Source organism: Oncorhynchus gorbuscha, linkage group LG12, assembly GCF_021184085.1.
Source record: "Oncorhynchus gorbuscha isolate QuinsamMale2020 ecotype Even-year linkage group LG12, OgorEven_v1.0, whole genome shotgun sequence".
Classification (NCBI taxonomy): domain Eukaryota; kingdom Metazoa; phylum Chordata; class Actinopteri; order Salmoniformes; family Salmonidae; genus Oncorhynchus; species Oncorhynchus gorbuscha.
In genome coordinates this window covers 28,487,893-28,512,541 of record NC_060184.1, presented here as the reverse complement: position 1 = coordinate 28,512,541, position 24,649 = coordinate 28,487,893, and the positions used below count along the sequence as shown (strand labels likewise).

The window sequence follows — 24,649 nt, the reverse complement described above, 5'->3', positions numbered from 1 at the left end:
GGATTCCTCACACACAATCCCACATGTCCCTGCTGCCTTTGCAGATGGAGGGAGTATACTGTGACATTGGTTTAGCCCACAACAGCTACATAACTCACAGGCGCTCTTAGTGCACACACACACACACACACACACACACACACACACACACACACACACACACACACACACACACACACACACACACACACACACACACACACACACACACACACACACACACACACACACACACACACACACACACACACACACACACACTCTGGGTATAATAGGGAACTGCTCCATTCTACCTTTAGAGCTACTAGCACACTACAATACAGTCAATTTAGGAGATGGCCTACAGTCATCTTGGGCCAATTTACTCATTTGAAGCATATAGGGACAATCTAAGATTTGACCTAGGCTTTGCTCTTTTGTTCCATAACGTTCAAACATTTGGGATCACTTAGAAATGACCTTGTTTTTAAAAGAAAATCACATTTTTTGTCCATTAAAATAACATCAAATTGATCAGAAAGACAGTGTAGACATTGTTATTGTTGCAAATGACTATTGTAGTTGGAAAAGGCAGATATTTAAATGGAATATCTACATAGGTGTACAGAGGCCCATTATCAGCAACCATCACTCCTGTGTTCCAATGGCGCATTGTGTTAGCTAATCCAAGTTTATAATTTTAAAAGGCTAATTGATCATTAGAAAACCCTTTTTGCAATTATGTTAGCACAGCTGAAAACTGTTGTTCAGATTAAAGAAGCAATAAAACTGGCCTTATTTAGACTAGTTGAGTATCTGGAGCATCAGCATTTGTGGTTTCGATTACAGGCTCAAAATGGCCAAAAAATCATCAGCCGATTCTTGTTCTGAGAAATGAAGGCTATTCCATGCGAGAAATTGCCTAGAAACTGAAGATCTGGTACAACGCTGTGTACTACTCCCTTCACAGAACAGCACAAACTGGCCCTAACCAGAATAGAAAGAGATGTGGGAGGCCCCGATGCACAACTGAGCAAGAGGACAAGTACATTAGTGTGTCTAGTTTAAGAAACAGGCGCCTCTCAATTCCGCAACTGGCAGCTTCATTAAATAGTATTCGCAAAACACCAGTCTCAACGTCAATAGTGAAGAGGCGACTCTGGGATGCTGGCCTTCTAAGTATGCTCTTTCCCCTCTTTCTGATGCTGTATAGTGTATACTGCATTTATTTGGGATCTGGAACATTGTATGACACACCATCCTAACATTCTGTACGCACAGCATTTATATAGAACAAATCTTCAGCATATTCACAATATCAGACAATCAAGTTGAGAAAAGGGAGACTGGTGGTCCGTCAGTTCATTCAGTAGCTTTTTTCCCAAGCAGTAAAATATCCAAGTCATTCAGCAACATTCAATGAATCATATTTTACAAGACAAGCACAGAACACTGCAACCAACCTCTCTAATGCTGCTCTGTTTTGCCATGTCATTGAAGTAGTGCATCACATGTTCTCATGGACACCTAGGACTGTTTTCATCAGGATTATTACTATGGTAACAAAGTTGGTGCAAGAATGTAGCCTGTCTCGTCTTGGGCATCTGGCCAAGCCTACAGTACTGAGCTACTACACATTGTACAGGACAAGTAGACAAGGCATATGGACATTATTTTGTACACAATCCACCTATTAAAGCAACAAGTTACAACTTATTTTACTCAGCTTTGCCTACTTTTAGTTGAGCTTGTACAAATGTGGAAGAAGCCATTCTAAACAGTGGTACTCAGTTACAACGGTACTCAATTACAGTACACCTTTACCAGTCAAAACAGATACAGTATACTGTATATCATGATAGTTTTACATTACAAATGACAGTGTGGTGAAGGGAGGCAGTCGCCACCAGCAGATGCTACAGAAACCTGGGAACTCTGATCAGGCCATAAAGTTTGCCCCTTTGGGGCCTCGAGTGGTCCTCTTGGTGCTTTCGTTGGCGTTGGGTTTGGAGGTGGTGGGGCTGGTTGAAGGGCCAGCACCACGCTGTCTGTCCCCAGGCCCAGTGGGCTTACTGGGGGATTTCTTCTGCCGCGAGGGGGACCTGGTGGTCTGTCCTCCTGAAGCAGTAGCCACTGCTGCCACCTTAGGGTTCCCACTGCCAGCTCCACCGGGTTCCACAATGCTGTTGATCACTACAACAACAAAGGGAACATTCCATGTTCTATTAGATTCCGTAGGCCTGCTAGATCATATGTGTTCAGCTTCATTTAGATGTCCTGAATAGGTCATGCAGACATGAAGCCGTTCAAGAAAAGCAATTCAACATCGCATTCCCAGTACATTTTAGGAAGATTATTATTCTTTTTTTTCATCTACAAAGAAAAACCCATGTGTAACTCTTACTTTCTAGTTGTTTCTGTACTCTTCTCAGCTCGTTCAGGATGGAAGAGATTTCCTGTGACAGTAGAATTAAAATGATTACGATTACACATTTTCCCATATAATGTCATCAGTTTTACACTATCAACGTAAGATGTGACTGTCTACCAATTCTGTACCTTATTTGATGTTTTGAGGATGGGGACTTCGTTTTCAGCATTGATCTTCGCTTCGATCTCCTCCCAGGCCTCAGTCTTGTTGTGGAATAAAACCCTGACAGAAACAAAATACAAAATACTGTATAATCCTTCAGAGCCAGGCAGAGAGGAATACATTGACTAGCTCTTTTCCATTTAACATACAATGCTAACATTACACAAAGTAAGAGCCAAGGTACATCAAGTTCCCTTACTTCATTTTCTCAGCCAGCTGTTCTGTGTTCTCCCGAATGGCCTGAGAGAGCTGAGAAACAGGGTTCAACATCAGATTGTCTAAAATCACCTAGAGGGAGAAAATGGTGAATGTCAAACACCCAAAGTGTTCGCAAAGTAGTTTCACACACATTAATATACTTTAGTCTAATTCCCAGAAGACCAAAATTAACTGCAACAGCTCATTTTGTGTAGCCTGAGTGCCAGTTTGTTTCTGAGTGAGCCTAAGTTTCCAAATCATTGATAATTAGTGAAAGTGCAATTCTAAAGGGAGTAGAAACAAGGGTGACAGGAAAGTGACCTCTTCACGGTTCCACCGTGGCTTAGAGCTTGGGTCTTGGTCATTCATGTTAGGATCCAGGTCCATGACAGCGGTAGAACCTGGCGATAGTAGAACCTTCTGGTAGTTTAAGCTGGCCTCAGGAATATGTTGGACCAGCTGGAAAGAGAATAGAATCAGTGCATGGTCCGCACGTTCTGAACAACTGACATGGCCATGACTACTGAGGGAGTCAGTGCCTCAAGGCCTTCTACTGTACTCCAAGGGCACAGTGAGAATAAGAAGTTACAATAGCTCTGTTATTCTGTACTAGAGAAAAATCGACCAGTGTGACGAGTGCTTTGTGATTGCATGCACCAAGGCAACATGCAGGAGTGAGAGCAGTTGAACTGTGGAGCAGTGAATTTGAGTTTTGCTGGGATACAAGCCAATGAAGAAAAGCGACATTAGTGGAAGGTGAAAAGGTGTCTGTTGCAGTGACAGTGAAAGTCTGAAGGGAGCCAGTGGGAAGCAATTATGGTCCAGAGAATCGGTCACCATAAAAACTCATTAAGAACACATAGAACATCCCAGTATGATAAATCCAACAGCATACGAGTGTTTGGATTAGTGATGATAGCCTGACGAGTGTGGGAGGTGAAGGAAACAAATATCAACCTTCGCAGGAGACAGACAGAGACAGACACAGACGTATCTGAGGTATGCACCTGAGATGGGAGGACCCCTCGCAAAGATGCACATGGCCTCTGTACAGTAGAGAACAGAAACATGCTCATGATAATCTAAAAAATGATAAGGGATCCTTTGCACGCGTCACTGGACTTGTACATCATGTTGATGTAAGATCTTAGTGGCACATGGTTAAAATAACTTATAGAGAGGGAAGAAAATTCCCACAGGCTCCAGTGCAGTTGCATTATGCATTAGAACATTACAAAGGGATGGAAATAACTGTACATAGCGTGAGGTGCAGGTCAGGTGCATGTTTGAAGTGTATTATGGGTAGCGGGCAGGCTCACCTCTTCCCGGCTAGAAATGGGGATGGTGGATGCGGGCCCGGGCGTGTTGGGTGCAGAGCTGGGGGAGGGGTTGGTGCCCATTCCAGAGGAACTCTGAGAGTCCCCGTCCCCCGCCACGTCATGGATCTCACGGGCCAGGATGGCAAGGTCCTTGGCCAAGTCCTGACTGAGCCTGGGAAGACAGAAACACAAGTCACGACCACATAAAAAAATACATACATACAGAATGCATGTTCTACAGCTGCCAATCATAAGGCTCAATATGTGGTTTCAGCCAGGTGATCCATAGTGCCATTATGTCACCCTACTTTGCTATCTCGGCGCTGTGTGTGGTCCAGTTCTGGTAGTGGTCATCCTCATTCTGGACCTCGTCCACCTCCAACTCCAGTGAGCCGGACTTGGACCGGGCAACTTCTGCAGCCGCTTTCTCCTTCTTGGCCCGGGGGGTCTGTGTGGCAGCAGACATGTGGGAGGAGCGTTTGTGTTTGGGGGTTCCAGAGCTGGCCTCATATTCCTCTTCAGATGTGGAGGTGTAGTCTGAACCCTTCTGCCTTTGACGGGAACCTACCAGATAACAGCACGGTTTTTCATTTGATCCATATCTCATGCAGTTACAGGATACATACAAAAAAAATGTGTTGTTTTAAAGGGTCAGCTATGAAGTGCGGCAACCCCCCTCATTTGCTCCAGGGGAAAGGTGTTTAAAATTAAAATAAACATTTCAGCTAAAAAAATCATCGTTTTTCTGCAGAAATAGGGACTCCCAGCAGCACCACCTTTATAATATGAACAGCATTAGTCATTGACAGACCCTTTGGATTGCAAATACTACGCCACAATATTAAAAACGCAATACACCAGCTCTGCATAATATGGGTCATTAATTATCAGTGCCGTCAGAAATTATTCACACTCCTTGACTTTTTATGTTTGGCTGTGTTACAGACTTAAATAAAAAACATGTATTAAATTGAGATTTTTTGTGCCACTGGCCAACACACAATATCCCATAATGTCAAAGAGGAATTGTGTTTTCTGATTTTTTATAGATTATTTAAAATTAAAATGCTGAAATGTCTTGAGTCAATAAGTATTCAACCCCTTTGGTATGGGCAAACCTCAAAAGTTCAGTAAAAATGTGCTTAGTAACAAGTCACATAATAAGTTGCATGGACTCACTGTGTGTGCAATAGTGTTTAACATGATTTTTGAATGACAACCTCATCTCTTTACCCCACACATAGTTATCTATAAAGGTCCCTCAGTCGAGCAGTGAATTTCAAACAAAGATTCAACCATAAAGATCAGAGAGGTTTTCCAATGCTTCCCAAAGAATGGCACCTATTGGTAGACGGGTCAAAAGAAAATACACCATCCAATCATTACAAAGATACAGGCATCCTTCCTACAAAGATACAGGCATCCTTCCTACAAAGATACAGGCATCCTTCCTACAAAGATACAGGCATCCTTCCTAACCCAGTTGCCGGAGAGGAAGGAAAACACCCAGGGATTTCACCATGAGGCCATTGATGACTTTAAAAGTGAGAGTTTAATTGTTGTGTTAGGAGAAAACTGAGAATGGATCAACAACATTGTAGTTACTCCACAATATTAACCTAATTGACACAGTGAAAAGGAGGAAGTCTAAAAATAAACAAAATATTCCAAACCACGCATCCTGTTCGTAACAAGACACTAAAGTAATACTGCAAAATGTGGCAAAGCAATTCACTTTTTGTCCTGAATACAAAGTGTTATGATTGGGGCAAATCCAATACATTACTGAGGACCACTCCATATAAAGCAAAGTTGTGGCTGCATCATGTCATGGCTATGCTTGTAATCATTAAGGACTAGGGAGTTTTTCAGGATAACAAATAAACAGAATGGAGATAGGCACAGGCAAAATCCTAGAGGAAAACCTGGTTCAGTCTGCTTCCACCAGAGGCTGTGTTTCTATTGAAACGTAAGCAGGCAGCAGAGGGCATCATCACACAGCTTCGTAGCAACTACACGGAGCTCCTACAGGACAAGCCAAAATACAGCCTACCAGCATGCATCTCAAAAGGGAGACTGAGTCACATTCATTATGAAGGGTGGAAAAGGTCACTTCAACTCATTGTCAGGCCTCGTTTCAATACTCAGTGGCCCTGTGTCTTTGTGTGCACCTGAATTCGTTTTCAAATCTTACATTTGATCATATACAGTCCCGTGAAAATGTATTTTCCCCCTTTCTGATTTTCGACATTTTTAATACTGAATGTTATCAGATCTTCAACCAAAACATAATATTAAATAAAGGGAACCGGAGTTGACATTTTTTTAATACTTATTTAATTAACAACGTTATGCAACACCCAATAACTGGTTGTGCTGCCACCTTTAGCTGCTATGACTGCAACCAAATGCCTCCTGTAGTAGTTGATCAGTCTCTCACATCACAGTGGAGGAATTTTTGGTCCACTCTTGCATGTAGAACTGCTTTAACTCAGTGACATTTGTAGGGTTTCAAACAGGAAATGCTCGTTTCAAATCCTGCCACGACATCTCAATTGGGATCACGTCTGGACTTTGACTTGGCCATTCCAAAACTTCAAATGTGTTGCTTTTTAGCCATTTTAATGTAGTCTTGATGGTGTGTTTTGGATAATTTGTCTTCAGCTCACAGACAGATGGCCTGACATTCTCCAGTAGAATTTTCTGATTCAGAACAGAATTCATGGGTCCTTCTATTAAGGCAAGTCATCCAGGTTCTGGGGCGGCAAATCATTCTCAAACCATCACACTACCACTGCCATGCTTGACCATTGGTATGAGGTTCTTACTGTGGAATGCAACGTTTGGTTTTCGCCAGACATAATGGGACCCATGTCGCCTAAAAAGTAGACTCCAGTTTGCCAAAAAAGCACCTGGATGATCATCAAAACTCCTGGGAGAATGTTTTATGGACAGATGAGTCAAAAGTATAACTTTTGGGACAACATGGGTCCCATTATGCCTGGCGAAAACCAAACGCTGCAAAACCAAAAACATTACAGGAAGCTTGGGTACGCGGTCATTGCAGATAAAAGGTGGCACAACCAGTTATTGAGTGTAATGGGGCAATTACTTTTTCACACAGGGGCATTTGGTGTTGCATAACTTAGTTTATGAAATAAATTAAATAAGTATGTCTTGGTGTTATTTGTTCACTCAGGTTCCCTTTATCTAATATTTGGTTTTGGTTGTAAGACCATTCAGCATGAAAAATATGGAAAAGTAGAGAAAATGAGAAAGGGGGCAAATCCCTTTTCACAGCCCTGTGCAATTTGTAAGTCGCTCTGGATAGGAGCGTCTGCTAAATGACTTAAATGTAAATGTAACGGCTGTCATGGGAAGAAGGTGAGGACCAATGCGCAGCGTGATGAAGGTGAGGACCAATGCGCAGCGTGATGAAGGTGAGGACCAATGCGCAGCGTGATGAAGGTGAGGACCAATGCGCAGCGTGATGAAGGTGAGGACCAATGCGCAGCGTGATGAAGGTGAGGACCAATGCGCAGCGTGGTGAAGGTGAGGACCAATGCGCAGCGTGGTGAAGGTGAGGACCAATGCGCAGCGTGGTACTTGTTCATCTTTTTAATAAAGTAAACTGAACACTGAATAACAAAACAACCGAAACAGTTCTGTCTGGTGCAGACACACAAAGACTGAAAACAACCACCCACAAAACACAATGGAAAACGGGCTCCCTAAATATGGTTCTCAATCAGGGACAACGATTGACAGCTGCCTCTGATTGAGAACCATACCAGGCCAAACACAGAAATAGCAAATCATAGAAAACTAACATAGACAACCCACCCAACTCACGCCCTGACCATACTCAAACAAAAGACAAAACAAAGGAACTAAGGTCAGAACGTGACACACTGTAGGACTTTTAAATCATGAATAACAATTCTTTAGTGTAATGTGGAAAGGTGTCTGTTGCACTGACAGTTGCAGAGAAAGTCTGTATTGAGCCAGTGGCAGGCAGGCAGTTATGGTCATGAAAAGCAGTAACCTTAAAACAGTAATTAAGAACACATACACAACATCCCAGTATCATAAAAATATGAATTTGTATCATGACAATCCCCAGTCAGTCTTAAATTTGATCATACTGTATACACTTCTAGAAAAAAGGGTTCTTTGGGTATCCCCATAAAATAACCCTTTTTGGTCCAAAGTATAATTATTTGGGGTTCCAGGTAAAACCCAAAAGGGTTCTTCAAAGGTTTCTCCTATGGGGACAGCTGAAGAATCCTTCAGGTTCTAGATACACTCTTACAAAAAAAAGGTGCTATGACTTTTAAATCACAAATTACAATTCAAGATACAAAAACGTGTTCTCTGCATTGCTTTGTGCAAGCAAATAGCATGGCTATGCAGATTGAGAAGTTACTCAATGGTAACTTCAATAATACTCACTGGTTGTGCTGGAGTATTTAGTCCCGCTGGAGCGTGTGCGGGTGAGGGGCTGCTTCCCAGGGGCTCCAGACCCTCTTGTGGCCCCCTGCTTTGCCCCTGCTTCACCCACTGATGTCTTCCTGACCGGCCCAGTTGATTCTGCACTCCGGTTGGAGAAGCCAGGCCGGGTTGAAGGGGTGGTGATGGAGGACTCGTTGTCACTAGGCGTAGTGAAGGAGCCTGCTCGCTTCCTGGGCATGGCCAAGATGTCCAGTCTGGAGAGGAGCTTCTTCCCGTCAGCAGACACCTTGGAGGGAGCAACGATGTGGTCTGAGTTCTGGGATCCCCGGTCAGTCTCAGTACCATCATTGTCAGAGGTCTCTCCCAGGCGCGCCCTGCGCAGCATGGATGCTCTGGTGGGCCGTGGTGCCGACAGGCTGTTGGAGCGGATCAGTGCCTGCTGTGCTGCACTCTTGGGGGTCTTCCCATTGTCCTCTTTCTGTAGGGGAGCTATGAGCTTCTTGTTGCGGCTGGCGGGCCGGGAGCCGGTCTCATGGTCAGAGGCAGTGTCAGGCCAGTGCTGGCCAGAACTCTGCTGGTCCTCTGATAGCTCCAGGGAACCGCAGTTCCCCGTACTGCGCTGCATCTGGAAGCGCTTGGCCTGCTCGGCCTTGCTGCTGGAGTTATCACCGGCAGCTGCGTGGCTGCGGCGTTTCTCTGACAGGCGCTCGCGGGCCGTGGGCTGGCGGTGGCCCTTCTCCTGGACAGATGGACTGGAGGAGGACCTGGCAGCCGTCCTCTTCTTGGGGCCTGTGGTGACGTGGGTGTTCTTGTTGCTGACCAGGCTGACGGTGCTGGCTGTATCCACATCGGATTCCCCAGACAGAGAGTCGTCCATGTGACTGGAGGAACCTCCTCTCTTAGAACTGTGTCCGGAGCCTGAGGAGGGTAACTTGACCTCCAGGGAGGAGAGAGAGGCGTCTGCTGCTTCCCGGAGGAAGGGCTGTGGGTCCTTTGCAGTCTCTCTCCTCTGCTCCATGTCCCTCAGGGTGGGGTGACTGGAGATGTGGGGGAGCCTCTTAATCTGGATGTCGTCACTGGGTTGCTCCTTGGTGAAGCTCTCCTGCCTGACGAACGAGGAAGTCCCTAGAGAATCTTTACTGGGGTCTTTAGACTCCTTGTCCTGCTGGGAGTGGAGGTTGGGGGCTGAGTTGTTCGGCTTGATGCCCAACCTCCGGGGCTCGTGGCTGCTCAGGTGCCTGATGAGGACGGTGGTGGGGAAGGTTTTGGCAGGGGCATCTCGCCCCCTATCAGGCCCCTGAGACAGAAAAGGGCTTCGGGCCAGGTCCGACTTGCCTAAGCTGCATTCCTCAGAACCAATGTAAAAAGAGGTGGACTTGGTAGGCTGAGTTGGAGATAGCTTATCTTGACCCCTATAGTGAGGTCCAGCGTCCCCGGGCGAGGTAGCGCCACTCGTCCTCCCCTGGCTCTTCCTGGTCCTCTCCAGTACAGAGCCATCGTCAGAGCGGCTGGCATCACTCAAGCTGTCTGGGTCTACATCATCCTGGATGCACAGCCTCTGGGTGGAGTCCTGATGCCGAGGCGTACCACTACTCCTCTCCAGGGGGGGTTTCTGGGCCTGGGTAGGGGGGGTTCGTGGCGGATCAGGATGCTGGGGGTGGGGCTTTCTGGCTTGTCTCCGTCTCCAGGGGGAACCTGGGGAAGCAGCCTCCTGATCCTACAACTCTGGCTCCCCTCTGACTCAGAGATATCCACGCTGTGGCTAGGCATCAACCGACTCATCAATCGTAAATCTAGGAAAGAGAAACATATTTTAATTCGGAAACATATTTTAATTCCAGTTGGTTCCATAAGTTCTGAGCAGAGCGGTCAGTGGGTGTAGACGACTCACCTCCGTCTGCAAATTCCCCTTGAGGTGGAGTACAGTCTGGTTCTGCACAGCTGTCTGCCAGACTGGCCCAGCGAGAAACCCACTTAGGCCCCTCCTCCTGCGCTGCAGTGTTAGAAGACGGCACCTGAAACCGTGTAGGAAACTATTAGACGCAGTTATACAGAGCACAACGTAGAAGGATACCCACCATTATAATCTCCTTCCAAGAACAATCCTAACATTGTAAGGAGAGACACTGTAGAAGCCAAAGGGAGTAAAGGAAGGACAAATAATACACTTATTAAGTCCCTTATTTCTCCAGTAGCGTAGGACGGTGAGGTTACCTGGAAGGGGCCTGAGGGGGCCCCACTGAGAGCGGCTGGGTTAAAGCCATGCATAGACACTGCTTTCATTTGATCCACAGTGCTAGCGTCACTAGGCCGGAGCATTGCCGGCTCGTCCTTGCCATCATTAATGATGGGTCTATACACTCCGGCACCACTGTACTCCGGTGAGTCGAGGACACCAAACACCTGTCAGGGAGGGACAGAGCATGCATGAGGTAGGTAGGAGAAGAGAAGGGACAATGGGACTTTGCAAGGGGAAGAAGGAAGGACGGGGTGGAAGGGGATACTGGGTAAGGAGAGGAAGTTCTGAGCATGCATCCCTCAAGGTATTCCTATTAAGGTATCGTATTGTTTATTCTAGAACTATACCACTTGTTAGAATTGTAGCAATCCAAACAGTGGAGAAGATACAGTGCAATAATTATACGCAGCATGTGAAAAGGTCCACCATCCCACCAAAGAAGTCATGGTGGTGACAGACTTAAAAAATGGAGAATGTTTAAGGTGAACCTCCGGCTGCTACAATCTCACCTGGTCGATCATGTTGCGAGCCTCCTCTACCTCTTTGTCCTGGGACTCTGTTTCAATGGTGTACGTGCCGGCATCACTCAGACTGTCCTCTTCTTCGTTCCTCACCACCCTGGAGGCTTTTGGGTCCACCCCACACACCCCCAGACCCAGCGGCATTAGAGGGGTCGTGGAGGGGACGGCTGAGCGAACTGGAGAGGCAGTCTGGACAGGGCTGCGGGACGGGGGCTGAGAAAGGGCTAGGGCTGGGGAATGAGGGGCAGGAGTTGGAGAGTAGGAACGTGGTGCTGTAGTTTGCAAGGGGGTGGAGGGATAGGAAACAGAAGAAGGGGGGTCTAAGGGAGACGGAATGCGGGTGCGAGAGGGTGACATCATCATCACCGGGGGAGCGGACATGGGAGGAGACGTCTTATCTCTGGTGGGGGACAATGCTCTATGGGCTGCATCCTTCATCAGGAACTCTGCTGCAAACTCCTGGGCCATCTTGGTCTTCTTCCCCACACTGCCAAACAGCTTGATGGTGATGCCAGAAGAAGCACGAGAGGAAGGCCCAGAACCGGAGGAAGAGGAGGCACTACCTCCACTCAGGGGCTCCTCTGTCTTCTCCCTCTTCAGGGAGCTCGACCTCAGAGGCCCGCCATGGCCCTGGCCCTTCAGAGGAACAGTCACCTGCTGGGTGGGGGGGATGTGTCCATGCATGGAGTTTGGCCTCTCCCCGCCCTTCCGCCGCTCCAGCTTGGCCTTGAGGGTGGAGTAAGAGTCTGCGTGGGCGGGGTTGGCCGTGAAGGACTGGGAGCGTTTTTTGCGCGGGTTATCGAAGAACTCGATGATGAATGCTTGCTGGCTGAGTTGCTCCTGGGGGTCGGGTTTAGAGGGGCCCATGGTGGGGGAGCGAACCTCAGGCGGGCTTTCAGACAAGGGCCTCTCAGGGACCACAGGAGAGACTGGGGTCTGTTTGGGAGGAGAAAACTGAGGCTGGAGTAACATTTGTGATGGAACTGACTGGACTGTCTGGTGTGGTTGGACTGACAGCACTGTCTGTTGTGACGGCACTGACTGGTCAGACTGAATTGAATGGTGCGACTGGACTGTCTGCTGTGACGGAACTAATTGGTATGACCGCACAGTCTGTTGTGACGGTTCTGACAGCTCTGACTGGGAAAGCTCAGACTGGATCGAATGTTGCGACTGGATTCGGTGGTGTGACTTGCTTTGCTTCCCTTTCCCTAAAACCGGGTCCTCAGAATCACTCTGGGTCCCATCGTCATGCTGGTGTCCTAGAAACAGATACATTCAAACCACAAATGAGGAACAGAAAACACACACACACACACACAGCCCCTTCCCAAACCTCCCAACACCGTACAGAATTCTATGAACATGTATTTTTTAAAGTACCACTCTCTTACCTTTGAGGCTCTTGATGTTTACGGCCTGGTCACTCTTGACACTGTAAACATCCTCACACGTTGGACGCCTTCTCATCATTCTGACATCACTGTGCACCAACCAATCTGCTACCTTGCACTCGGCTGACATCTCCTCAGTGGGCGTGGTGGCCAGAGTTTTGCCCGACACCTGCTGCTGTTTCCTCTGGCGCGAGGAGAACTTGGTGACATGGTCCTTGATCTTGATCTTGCCTGGGGTGCAGTCGTCAAACTCTATGGTGAAGGAGGCGTGGCTCTGCACCACGGGGGGGAGTGGACGAGGTGGGGGTGGAAGGGGCAAGGGGCGTGTCCGTGTCCTTGGTGGGAATCTCGTGGAGCTCTGCCCCCCGGGGACTTGGGATGCAGCGGAAACTCCTTGGTAGGGATCTCAAAGTAGCTGGGCTCCCGATGGTAGGAGAAGCTGGACTTTCCCTGGGCGTCCCTGTACTCTAACAAGGAGCCATTCACCTCTGAATCTAACGCTGAACCTTCTTTAGGAATCTCTGCAAATGGATAGGTATGAAAGCACCAATGAGGCTACACAAGCAAATCAAAAGACAAGCATAAACCATTCTTTGTTCATTTCTATTGTTTAAAAAAGGAAATGCAAACATTTTTACATGATATTTCCTAAATGAAAATGGTGTGCATCGAAGATTCACTGACCTGGGTGACCCTCCTCTGACCGATGTCCCTCACTGTGTTGTCTTTTGCTGGCCGCATCCTCCTCCCCCCACCATGAGGGCTGGCCATACAATGGAGTGGGCCGGGAGGTTGGAGTCTCTGAACACGCAACACACACACACACACACACACACGAGAGGACTCATTTCTCTGCAGCAGTCATCATCTATTATTGGTCCACTGGGAGTTTAGAGAAAGAATATTCAAGGTTTGTCTCTAGCCCACTAGAATACATCAAATCAGACACACATAAAGCTTGTTATTTATGACATAGTATTTCATCCAATGTGTCCAGCACATCCAGTTGATCTCGAGGCAGCGCTCGTTCAAGGTCTTTACTGCCGAGGCTACAGTAAACAAGGAGAATAATTGTGTGTTGATTTGATGGATTCAGTTGTTATCCACTGGATTATACTCATGCCGTCACAGCCTCGCAGGGAAAGCATAACGTATCAGGGACTCATCAGCCAGAGGTCACAACACAGGCAGCCTATAAAGCCTTTAGTCGATAGATAGTTGATCGTGACCTGTTTATGACGTAAGGATTACTCTCTGGCAGAGCAATTGGCAGTGGGGATGCCAGTGTGAATTACAGAGCAAAAAAAAAATCAAGCAGGCCATCGGTGCTGAGCTGAGACTATGGGTGCGGTAGCCATCACCATGGAGACTGGAGGTGTCCGCATGCAGCCGCCGACGAGGGAGAGAGAGGGGTGACAAAGAGGGGGAGCATGTTGAAATAGGATGAGCTGATGCTGACATCATGGTCGAGGGACATTTATTTATTATTGAGGAGCAGAGCAAAGTTCAAATACTCATCATCCTCACACACCATACCCTTCCAGATATTACCGAGTCACAGTTTATAAATCAGAATCATCCTGGATCATTCAGCCAAGTTAAACAGCTGTGTTAGTATCATCCCAAAAGAAATAGAAAAACACACCATGTCCCTCCACAGCAGACGTGGAGGGGCGACATCGGCGGATGCAGTGCATTGAGACGCAGCCCAAAAACACACCATGTCCCTCCACAGCAGACGCGGAGGGGCGACATCGGCGGATGCAGTGGATTGAGACGCAGCCCAAAAACAGATCTCTCTAGCTTAAGCTGACGGATTTCGATGGGGATTTTTGTATTAAATCAAAATCAAATATTATGTTCATTAGATTGACGCAATCTTAAGGATTAATCAGTGAGATAAATGAAAAGAGAGCAACCCACTATGTCCCAATTCCCGGAGTTGTCATGAGCTCAAAGCCTCTATCACATCATGTAGTTATCCAAACAGGTCTATCAATATGAGCACGACATGTATCTAGACCTCCTACTAATGAGCTTTGTTTTATGAGAGAAAAAAAACACATACCGTGGAAATATACGGTGGAAGAGCATTTAAACAGGTTTGAAGCCTTCGCTAACGCTCACCTTGACACAGAGATTTCCTGTCTGTCTTCTCTAGCTTGGACCTGTCATCCAGGTGCTCAGCCCTCTTCCCCTCTGAGGCTCTCAGACCCATCTGCAGCTGGCTGGTGTACTTCTCATGCTGAAACAGCAGGAGGCGCAACACAACTCAAAAAACAACACACTCAAGTTGCCGGAGAGAGCTGCAGCTAAATGATGCGATGATAGACCAATACGGTCTGAAAAGCTAGTCCGGGTTAGGGTTTATTGTTGAATACAGTTGAGGTTTGCATTAGCATAGAAGGCTGACCTTGAGTGCCTCCTCTGGGACTTTGTGTTGGCTCTTCTCCAGGAGGTACACATGGGAATGTAAATACTAGGTTAAAGGCAATAGCCAATCACGTCAAAGACAAGAAATTTCAACCAAATTCCAAAGCCAATGTTGATTACGCATGTATGGCACAAGAATTATGCACTGATGACGTGAGTGAGGGGAAAAAAAAGGATATCGTATCCGAAGCGAATGACATCAGACAGCTTGAGGGTAATGTAAATCTGGTCTGGGATCCTCAGGTCATTCACAAAGGTCTAGAGGGGAACACAACATAGTTGGTGACTGTAAACAGGAGATGTTGAAGGATCACATGTAACATGAGTCTCCACGAGGTCCTGGGATAGACACTGTGCACCACTCATCCACCTTCAACACAAGAGCAAGAATTTCAGTGGTGTTTCAGTCCAGTACAGAAGAACAACTGTATGGCTAAGGCGAGGGTAAACTAGTGGCACAGCCCACTGGACCATATGTGAAGAGAAAACAACCCGGATGCAAACAGGAGATGTTTGCTCGAGATTTAACAAGCCCTTAGCCTAACGGTAGCGCTGGGCTAATTTGACATGATCTATCCAGTCTAGTGGAAGCTACATGGAAAGTGTCCATGTTGCCCTCCTACTACTGAGGGAAGTCTGCATCAGCTGCACAACAAACAGTTCAGTGAACTATATAACAGCTAATCTCCCGCTCCGACCCTACAATTTCCCATCTCACAGCACTATCCAGAGGCTTTTACAATTTAAAGGGAAAATGGCTGCTTGGCTACTCAGCAGCACTGTTGGTCTAAAGTTGTCATGTTGTATGTCATTATGACCTGGGTAGTTTGGGTCCTGGATGCTGATTAGACAATATACCATGGGTATGACACAATAATACTTGTTTACTGTTCTATTTATGCTGGAAACCAGTTTCGAATAGCAATAAGAAGTCGTGACTAAGAACAGCTCTTAGCCTTGGTACATTGCCTTTGGAAAGTATTCAGAGGCCTTGACTTTTTCCACATTTTGTTACATTTCAGCCTTGTTCTAAAATGTATTCAATTGTCGTCGTCGTCCCCCCTTCAACAATCTACACACAATATCCCACAATGACAAAGCAAAAACAGTTTAGACATTTTTGCAAATGTATTAAAAATGGAAATATCAAATGTACTAAAAATGGAAATATCAAATGTACATACGTATTCCCTTTGGTCAGTACTTTGATGAAGCACCTTTGGCAGCGATTTCAGCTTCGAGACTTCTTGGATATGATGTTACAAGCTTGGCACACATGTATTTGAGGAGATTCTCCCATTCTTCTCTGCAGATCCTCTCAAGCTCTGTCAGGTTGGAGCGTTGCTGCACAGCTATTTTCAGGTCTCTCCAGAGATGTTCGATTGTCCCTGCCGCTGAAAAACACCCCACAGTCTGCTACCTCCACCATGCTTCACTGTAGGGATGGTGCCATGTTTCCTCCAGCCGTGACGCTTGGCATTCAGGCCAAATAGTTCAATCTTGGTTTCATCAGACCAGAGAATCTTGTTTCTCATGGCCTGAGTCTTTAGGCGCCTTTTGGGAAACTCCAAGCAGGCTGTCATGTACCTTTTACTGAGGAGTGGCAGAGATGTTTGTCCTTCCGGAAGGTTCTCCCATCTCCACAGAGGAACTCCATCAGAGTGACCATCCGGTTTTTGGTCACCTCACTTACCAAGGCCCTTCTCCCCCGATTGCCCAGTTTGGCCAGGCGACCAGCTCTAGGAAGAGTCTTGGTGGTTCCAAACTTATTCCATTTCAGAATGATGGAGGCCACTGTGTTCTAATAATAATAATAATAATAATAAATGCCATTTAGCAGACGCTTTTATCCAAAGCGACTTACAGTCATGTGTGCATACGTTCTTGGGGACATACAATGCTGCAGAATTTTTTTGGTACCCTTCCCCAGATTTGTTTCTCGAGCCAATCCTGTCTCGGAGCTCTAGAGACACATGCACTGTCAACTGTGGGACCTTATATAGACAGGTGTGTGCCTTCATAAATCCTGTCCAATCCATTGAATTTACCACAAGTGGATCTCAAGAATAATCAATGGAAACAGGACGCACCTGAGCTCAATTTCGAGTCTCATAGCAAAGGGGCTGAATACTTATGTAAATAAAATATTTCTGACATTTACAAAAATGTCTAAAACCTGTTTTCACTTTTTCATTATGGGGTATTGTGTGTAGATTGCTGAGGAACATTTTTTATTTAATTCATTTTAGAATAAGGCTGTAACATAACCAAATGTGGAAAAAGTCAAGGGGCCTGAATACTTTCCGAAGGCACTGTATATTTTAAGCAATGAGGCACGAAGTGGTGTAGTATATGGCCAATATACCAAGGCTAAGAGCTGTTCTTAAGTGGAGTGCCTGGATACAGCCATTAGCTGTGGTATATTGGCCACATACCACAAACCCCCAAGGTGACTTATTGCTGTTATTACATGGTTACCAACATAATTAGTAAAAAAGTTATTTCAAAGTTTTTTTGTTGTTGGTCATACCCGTAGTATACGGTCTGATATACCATACCGCGGCTTTCAGCCAATCAGCATTCAGGGCTCTAACCATCCAGTTTATAAACACCCATGTAAAATAGATAACCAGCTTAAGCAAGCACTTAATGGAACATATCTACTATGCTAAGCTTAGAACTAGCATTTACATTGTCACTGCACAGTAGCCTACATACAGTATGAGCAGATAGGTTCTGTGTTTCTAACATCATAGGACAGCTCTTATTCATAATTCTCTGCTTCTTTTAGCTAACATTAACACACCCATGTAAAATAGATAACCAGCTTAAGCAAGCACGTAATGGCACTTGTCTACTATGCTAAGCTTAGAACTACTTAACAGAACATTGAAACATCTAGGGCCTTTTTATCTCTGTGTGTAGTAAGGGGAGTCCTTGTACCAAAGACTGTTTAACTTTCTATTGAAAGTATTTGAGCTTGTACCTTCCTCTTTACCCCTCCCTCCCCTGGGTACTCACTCCATTGAGGCTGCCCAGGTCTTTGACCAGGTGCTCATCGGTAGCAGGGTTGTAGTTGATGACGGCATGCTGCTTGTCCACACTTCGAGACTGGAAAAGAAAAGGAGAGAACCATGGATGGTTTACTTCCACTGTGCCCTACAATTACAATCTCTTTTTAAATACATTTCATACTACAGATGGAGGACCTTAATTTGATCACCCTATTGCAGGATACATTTCCTGCAATGCAGAAAAAGCTAAACTTGTAGTGCATTTGAGGTTTAAAAAGACTTAATTTTCCCTTACAAACAATGTACCAACCCCAACAAAAATGTCCATGAATTATAATCCACATTTTATCTTGCTACAAGATTATTTTCCTGCTGTAGAAAACTGTCTCTAAAGAAAACTGGCTCAAATTAAGATCCTACACCTGTACCTTAAGATGTACCATTACTACACATGTCAGTGACTGTAAATCCTATAATTTACATTCTGCAGTGATGCAATTTGCAGGACTATTTTCAATACCTCCATTACTCATATGAAGTAAGCAACATGTCAATACTGTGTATGATACTCTATACCCTCATGCTAGGAAGTTAACAGTTACAGGCGCATATGTCAAATACTTGATTCAGTCCCTATGGGAACCAACGGAACAGAACCAAAAGTGCAAACTCGTGCCAAGACGACATGTAGCCGAACTCCTGTTTCTCAACTACATGTGAAGGAAAGACTCAATTCAATACAGCTCATCATAAGAGTCCTCAAACTAAAGCCACGTGGATTCCATTAACCACACGTGTTATTTTCTCGTGGGACGCGACTACGCAAAAGTTACAACACTCTCACAACCATAACACCATTTCAAAGACGAATAATTCAATCCCACCAGACTATCTAAAAGCGTGTGTCTCAGGAATCTGAGCGATGCATGTCCAACAGGCCTCTATACAAATGCAAGGGAACTGGAGAATGTCTCACTAGATAATTAATAGCATCTAGTTGTATTTGGTGAATTGTATGAATGATGAGCAAAAGAAAAAAAGTCCTTTACATTCCCATCCTCCTACTCACTACTGCCTTGAACATGCCTGTGCTGAGTACACCAACACGATGGCGGGCGTTTTCCTTGATAGTCACTACTAAAGAGCAGTGTTTCTCTATCCATTTCTCAATACATTTCCCACCCACAAAACAAGTTAATGGGTGCAGTTACTAAAAAGTTGGCCATGTCAGTTGAAAAGGATTTCCCTACTATGACAGGGGAGAAGGCTAGAGGGAAATGTTCCCATGTGGTTACATCCGGGAAATGAAATGGGTCAGAGACGAAACTCAACCACATCATGACAGGAGCCGCCATCCAGACGACTATCCAGAGTGCTTCAGATAGAGACCAAAAGCATTCTGCCTAGCCAAGTTTATCGGCTAGTTCAGTGCAAACATCACTGTTAAACACATAATGATGAAAGACCTAGTGATACTGAAGCCTGATACAAGAGACAAAGGGTGGTAGTCCAACTCAGTCGTGAACCACCTCAGGTGGGGGCCCCATACCACTGAACAAAATACTCTATGGCAGTAATGGCACTAAAATGGCTAAGGGCCACAATGGCAGTCTACTATCAAAACAGTAGCTTTGTACAAGCATTGTATCCGTTTTCAATTAATAATAACAACATTACAAATAATCCAGTTCAATAAAATGGTGTAGTTGCACCAGTGTCATATATACAAAATAGTGTTTGGAGCTACACAATACCATCATTGTTGCCAGATGTATGAGGTAACTTTCACCGCTAAACAAATAAAAAAAGGTGATAAATAGTGCTGGAATCAGAGACACTGCTGTGGCTCGGCAGGTAGGAAGGACAAAGGCCTGTTATCTGTGGCCAACAATATGGAGGAAGTGTAAGTTACACACAACACAGAGAAGAGAAGACCTTTGTCCCCTTCAGAGGGCTTCGGGAGGATAATGAGACTAACTTTAAAGTGAAGGTATACTAACAAATTGGGTTTAGATTGAAGGAGCGGGTGAGAAAGCATTAGTCCTATAACACAATATTGTTCCCGGATGGCAAAAGGCCAACCATTCACCGTGTGAGGAAAAAGTCCATCTCAACTGTTGCTATTGGCAACAGATGGCCACATCGGAAGACACTGTGGGGCAGACAGCTCTGCATCATCAGGATCTCCGAGCTGGCGCCACGGCAACTGGTAGGAACTATATACAGTATACTGTACATAACATTTTTAAAAATAGGCCGCATTTTGGAACATGCCAAGGTTAATAACTCCCAGCGCTCTAAACGGCCCCTTTTCACTTCAGACTTTTGTTGATAACTGAGGTCTTCCTCTAGTAGCAAATCAGAGTGTATCTAGGTGTTGCTTTTTGTCATATCAAGGGCTGAGGCTTTGACTGGCCAAAGCCTGACACCAATAGTAGGTAGTCAGTCGTCTTGTTCAGAGTAACGTTACAGTCATCTGAACTATTCAGTGAAATGGTACATCAATGTGGCTATAAATATCTGTATGTAAAATGATGTTGCTGTTCCACCCACACATCAATAAGGAAGGTAGTGATCTCCAGCCGACAGACAAGAGTGCTAGCCCTAACCAGATGACAACCTTATCGACATACCATCTCATTCACCATCCCAAAATAAGAGACCTTTGTTGAGAGGCGTCTGCTTCCTTCAGTGATTTCTGTGATGTTTGACATCCATTTCCCCTTTATGCCACCCCTTCCTACTGTATGGTAGCCAATCAGATTGTCATAAAAAGAGCCTTTACCATTACAAATAGTCAGCCAGTGTTTCTGGAAGGATTCTGAGGAGGTTCCCATTTTGTCTTAGCCCAGCACTAACACACCCGATTGAACTAATCAACTAATCACTGAGCCCTTGATTAGCTGAATCAAGTGGGATACAACAAAATTGGACACCCACTGAAGGCTCCTCTGATTGGATTTTTAAAATACTAGTCTATGCTACTGCACTGTAGAAACCCTTGCACAGGTCCTCCAGACAGCAAACGCTGACAGGATCGGATAAAAGTGAGCATGCTTTCAGAAGGAGGATAGATTGACATATTTTGAGCGTTGATCAATTTGTTGTCTTTCATGCTACACAGGAAAGAGACAGCGGCTGAAGAGGGTTGTCTGACTGGGTGGATGACTCACTGTCCCATGGGCACAACTACCTTCTGCTGATGGTGCCCATGGGACAGTGAGTCAACTACCCCATCAGACAACCCTCTTCAGCCTTTCTCGCTTTCCCGTGTAGCATGACAGACAACACAGTTTTATTTACTGCCCTACTCCAGCCACAGACATCATCTCCGAATGACCTTAGTAGTCACCGAGTTTTACTCAGACTCCCCCTCTTCCTCATGAAGAAGAGGACTACATGGTATACAATAGTATCTCTAGTTATTTGCGCCTGAGGGTAAGATGATGCATTAGATTAGAGAGTAACGTCAATATTAAGCTTTTTAAAGGAGGCTGTCAGGGCCAGGGCCACGTCACCTACTTGCAGCATCAGCTCACAGTCCTCCCGGCCCACGAAGATCATCTCTCGTGGAAGACGGTGGCGGGTGCCAGAGCTGCTGACCAGGAACCATGATGTCACGCTCATCTTCACAGGCCCCCTGGGAAACCCCTTTGCATCCTGGGACACACAGGAGACGCATACAGTATGTCAGGGTAGGACACGTGCAACGTACAGTATGGTATCCATTCAGGGAGGTAGCCATCACCATAATTATGAACAATCGATCATACTGACCAATTGTCCCGTAAAATATGTTTACATTTTTTTCTGCCATCATAAAATGCATCCAATGGGCAGATCTCTCCATTAGATAGACATTTTGTGGCACATTAAAATATTTACATTGCTCCAGTGTTGTGGTAACACACAAAGTCCAGCACACTGTCAAGTCTTGTAGACACATCAGCAAATAGAGTTAAACGGTGTCTAGAAAACGTCAAAGAACCGTAACCTATTCATCAACTCAACCAACAAACTATCAACTGCTGATTTCAATGCTGTCACTATCCATTGTACATCGATCTGCTCAACGTAGGCCTTGCTATGGACACCCTTGAGGGAGCAGGGCATGAAGTGATTGACCTGTGATTTGAGTTCACTTGTTCACTCACAGGACTATTCATACTGCAGTCCCAACATGCCGTGCAGGAGGCCGATTCACAGGAAATAACATGAGACAGGGTGGTGGTATCAGTGAAAATCAAAGGCAGGCTTATGCTTGGGTGGAAATGAGATTGAGAGCATTTTTTCAAATGACACTAATGAAGCATTCCGTGAGAATGATCAGTAACTACTGTCAGTGTGCCTTTGCAATGGTTCAATGTCACCAACAGGGAATGGTACTGTAGCTAGGTCAGTGGTGTAGGTGAGCCCATAGCCCTCTGTTTAGAAGTCAGCGCTGTTATGACACCACAAGCTTTGGGACTGGTGGCAAGGGATGTGAAACAGAGGGCCCAAGATGCTACGTTGTAACTAAAACACTGGAACCACGCCCTAGACCAGAGAGGGCCAGCCCTCTCCTAGAGAGCTACTGGCTGCTCAGGCTTTTGTTCCAGCCCTGCTCTAACACGCCTGATTTAACTCATTAGCTGCTCATCAGGATGCTGAGTCACGTGTATTAGATCAGGGTTGTAAAGGACAGGGGGATACTGCTAGCACGGCGATAGCGATATAGCACTGAAATGAAGAGGGGCTTTAATAGTAGCAAACAGCATCGCAGGCCTTTGATCTGTAATCTGAATGCTTGTCTTTCAACAGGGAGGTTTAAGCTTAAAAAGGGCCAATGTACTGCAATGGACAAGGGTGGTGTTGCTCTGATACCAAAACGAAGGCAACAATGCTCACATTAGAAATAAATGGAGAGAGGAAGATGGAGAGGTCTTTATAGCAGCTAGAACGTGGATGGAAGATCCCTGCCCTATTCCTGCAGCACTGTGATATTACTTCTTAAGACCACGGTTTTGTGTAATATCACATTTCATTGAGGTTTCTCACATTCAATAGTTTGTCCCTAACTAGAATCCTCACTACAATAGCTCCGTGTTACAGTGAACACCCGAGAAAGTGGCATTGCTGCTAAGTAAGCCTTACAGACACCCAAAACCAGAGCTGCCCATAACAAATAACAATGTAGGCCTATGGTGATGAATATTATTCCTGCATAATAGGTAGCAACATACTGACTATAAGAAAGCAAATGTTAGGCTCATCTCAAATGGAAACAATGGAACATATTTCTGAAGCAAATCTTAATGATTCATAAACACACGTATTATTCATACTAAGAATAGGCATCGCATCAATTTCCACACTACATTTACAGGCCGGTGTCAGTAGCCAATAAGATGCACACGATAGCCTACATAATGTCTGCATGCCCCCTTTAAAACATGCACCGTTATAGGATCATTGAAATCCCAGTTACATTCAAGCTCAACCTAAATGTGTCCTTGAGGCGACCTGACTCGTTTCTTCAATAGTTTCTCCAACGCCTTTAATTTGTTCATTAAATAACCAGATCAGACAGCGCAGCTGGTGCCGGATGCTCGCGTCAGTGAGAAGCCAAACCGACTGGATGATGATGTCTGCCTTATATGCCCAGCCCAGCACTATTGTTAGTTCAAATAGTCCTACTGCGATACAACGTATACAATTGACTGGGCGCAATAGCCTAATAGCTATAGGCAGAGGATGCAACTGTCGATACTGCCATGGACAGAATGCTACAATCAATGTAGCTAACATTAAAAAGGCGCGTTTAGCGCCAAAAGGCTGGAGTAGGCTACTGCCCCATTCAGTGAGGACCAGCTAGATCTTTATCGTTTTAACTCAAAATATATCACCGTCGACCATACCAAATAAGATAGGCCTAGGCCACTGGCATGATGAAATAATGTAATTTTCTAATATTGAAATCCTCACGACCTACCTACAATATTCCAGATGCTGCTCCCCACAAAAAAGCAACAAACGATGTCACCATCAAATAGACCGCACCAGCCCAGTCTGTGGTCAAATGTGGCTTCAAATCGATCTCGTTACGCGGGTCCAGGTGAACAACTTGCACTTCGGGTGAGGATATCGATGCTGCTGTTACGGCATTTCTGTCTGACCAGCGCGCCGCCTCCAAACGCCCAGCAGGACCAACGGCGAATATCAGATGCTCAGTTATCTGGTGGTGCACCTGCTCTAATGTATGCCGAATGCAGGATTATATAGCTATGTCTATCCCAAATAAATATGAACAAGCGTTGTCTAACGAAGATTCGTTGCAGATTCTTGCTGAAATATTTTGGGATATTGAAAATGTGGTTTCAAAATCATTCACGTGAGGGGCATTGGACACCGTTATGTGATGACGTCACGTCTTTTGTTTTCATTATAATAAAAAAATAATTGTAGTGTAGGCTGACAGCGAATTTGGAATTGCTGATACGAATTCAAATGTTGCAAAAGTGTGTTATT

General features: G+C 45.4%; 1 protein-coding gene across 1 annotated transcript; it reads right to left on the bottom strand.

Moving 5' to 3' along the window:
* Nucleotides 1-922: 922 nt before the first annotated feature.
* Nucleotides 923-24,649, bottom strand: LOC123990832 (centrosomal protein of 170 kDa protein B-like). The gene is given in 22 exon segments (XM_046291721.1): nt 923-2,172; nt 2,384-2,435; nt 2,539-2,632; nt 2,772-2,860; nt 3,092-3,229; nt 3,778-3,816; nt 4,090-4,261; nt 4,398-4,653; nt 8,542-10,189; nt 10,192-10,334; nt 10,433-10,556; nt 10,756-10,944; nt 11,290-12,563; nt 12,696-12,948; nt 12,951-13,216; nt 13,380-13,496; nt 14,823-14,940; nt 15,109-15,167; nt 15,308-15,386; nt 18,150-18,239; nt 21,665-21,802; nt 24,114-24,649. Coding segments are annotated over 21 exon segments (5,559 nt in total). The 5' UTR covers nt 21,770-21,802; nt 24,114-24,649; the 3' UTR covers nt 923-1,918.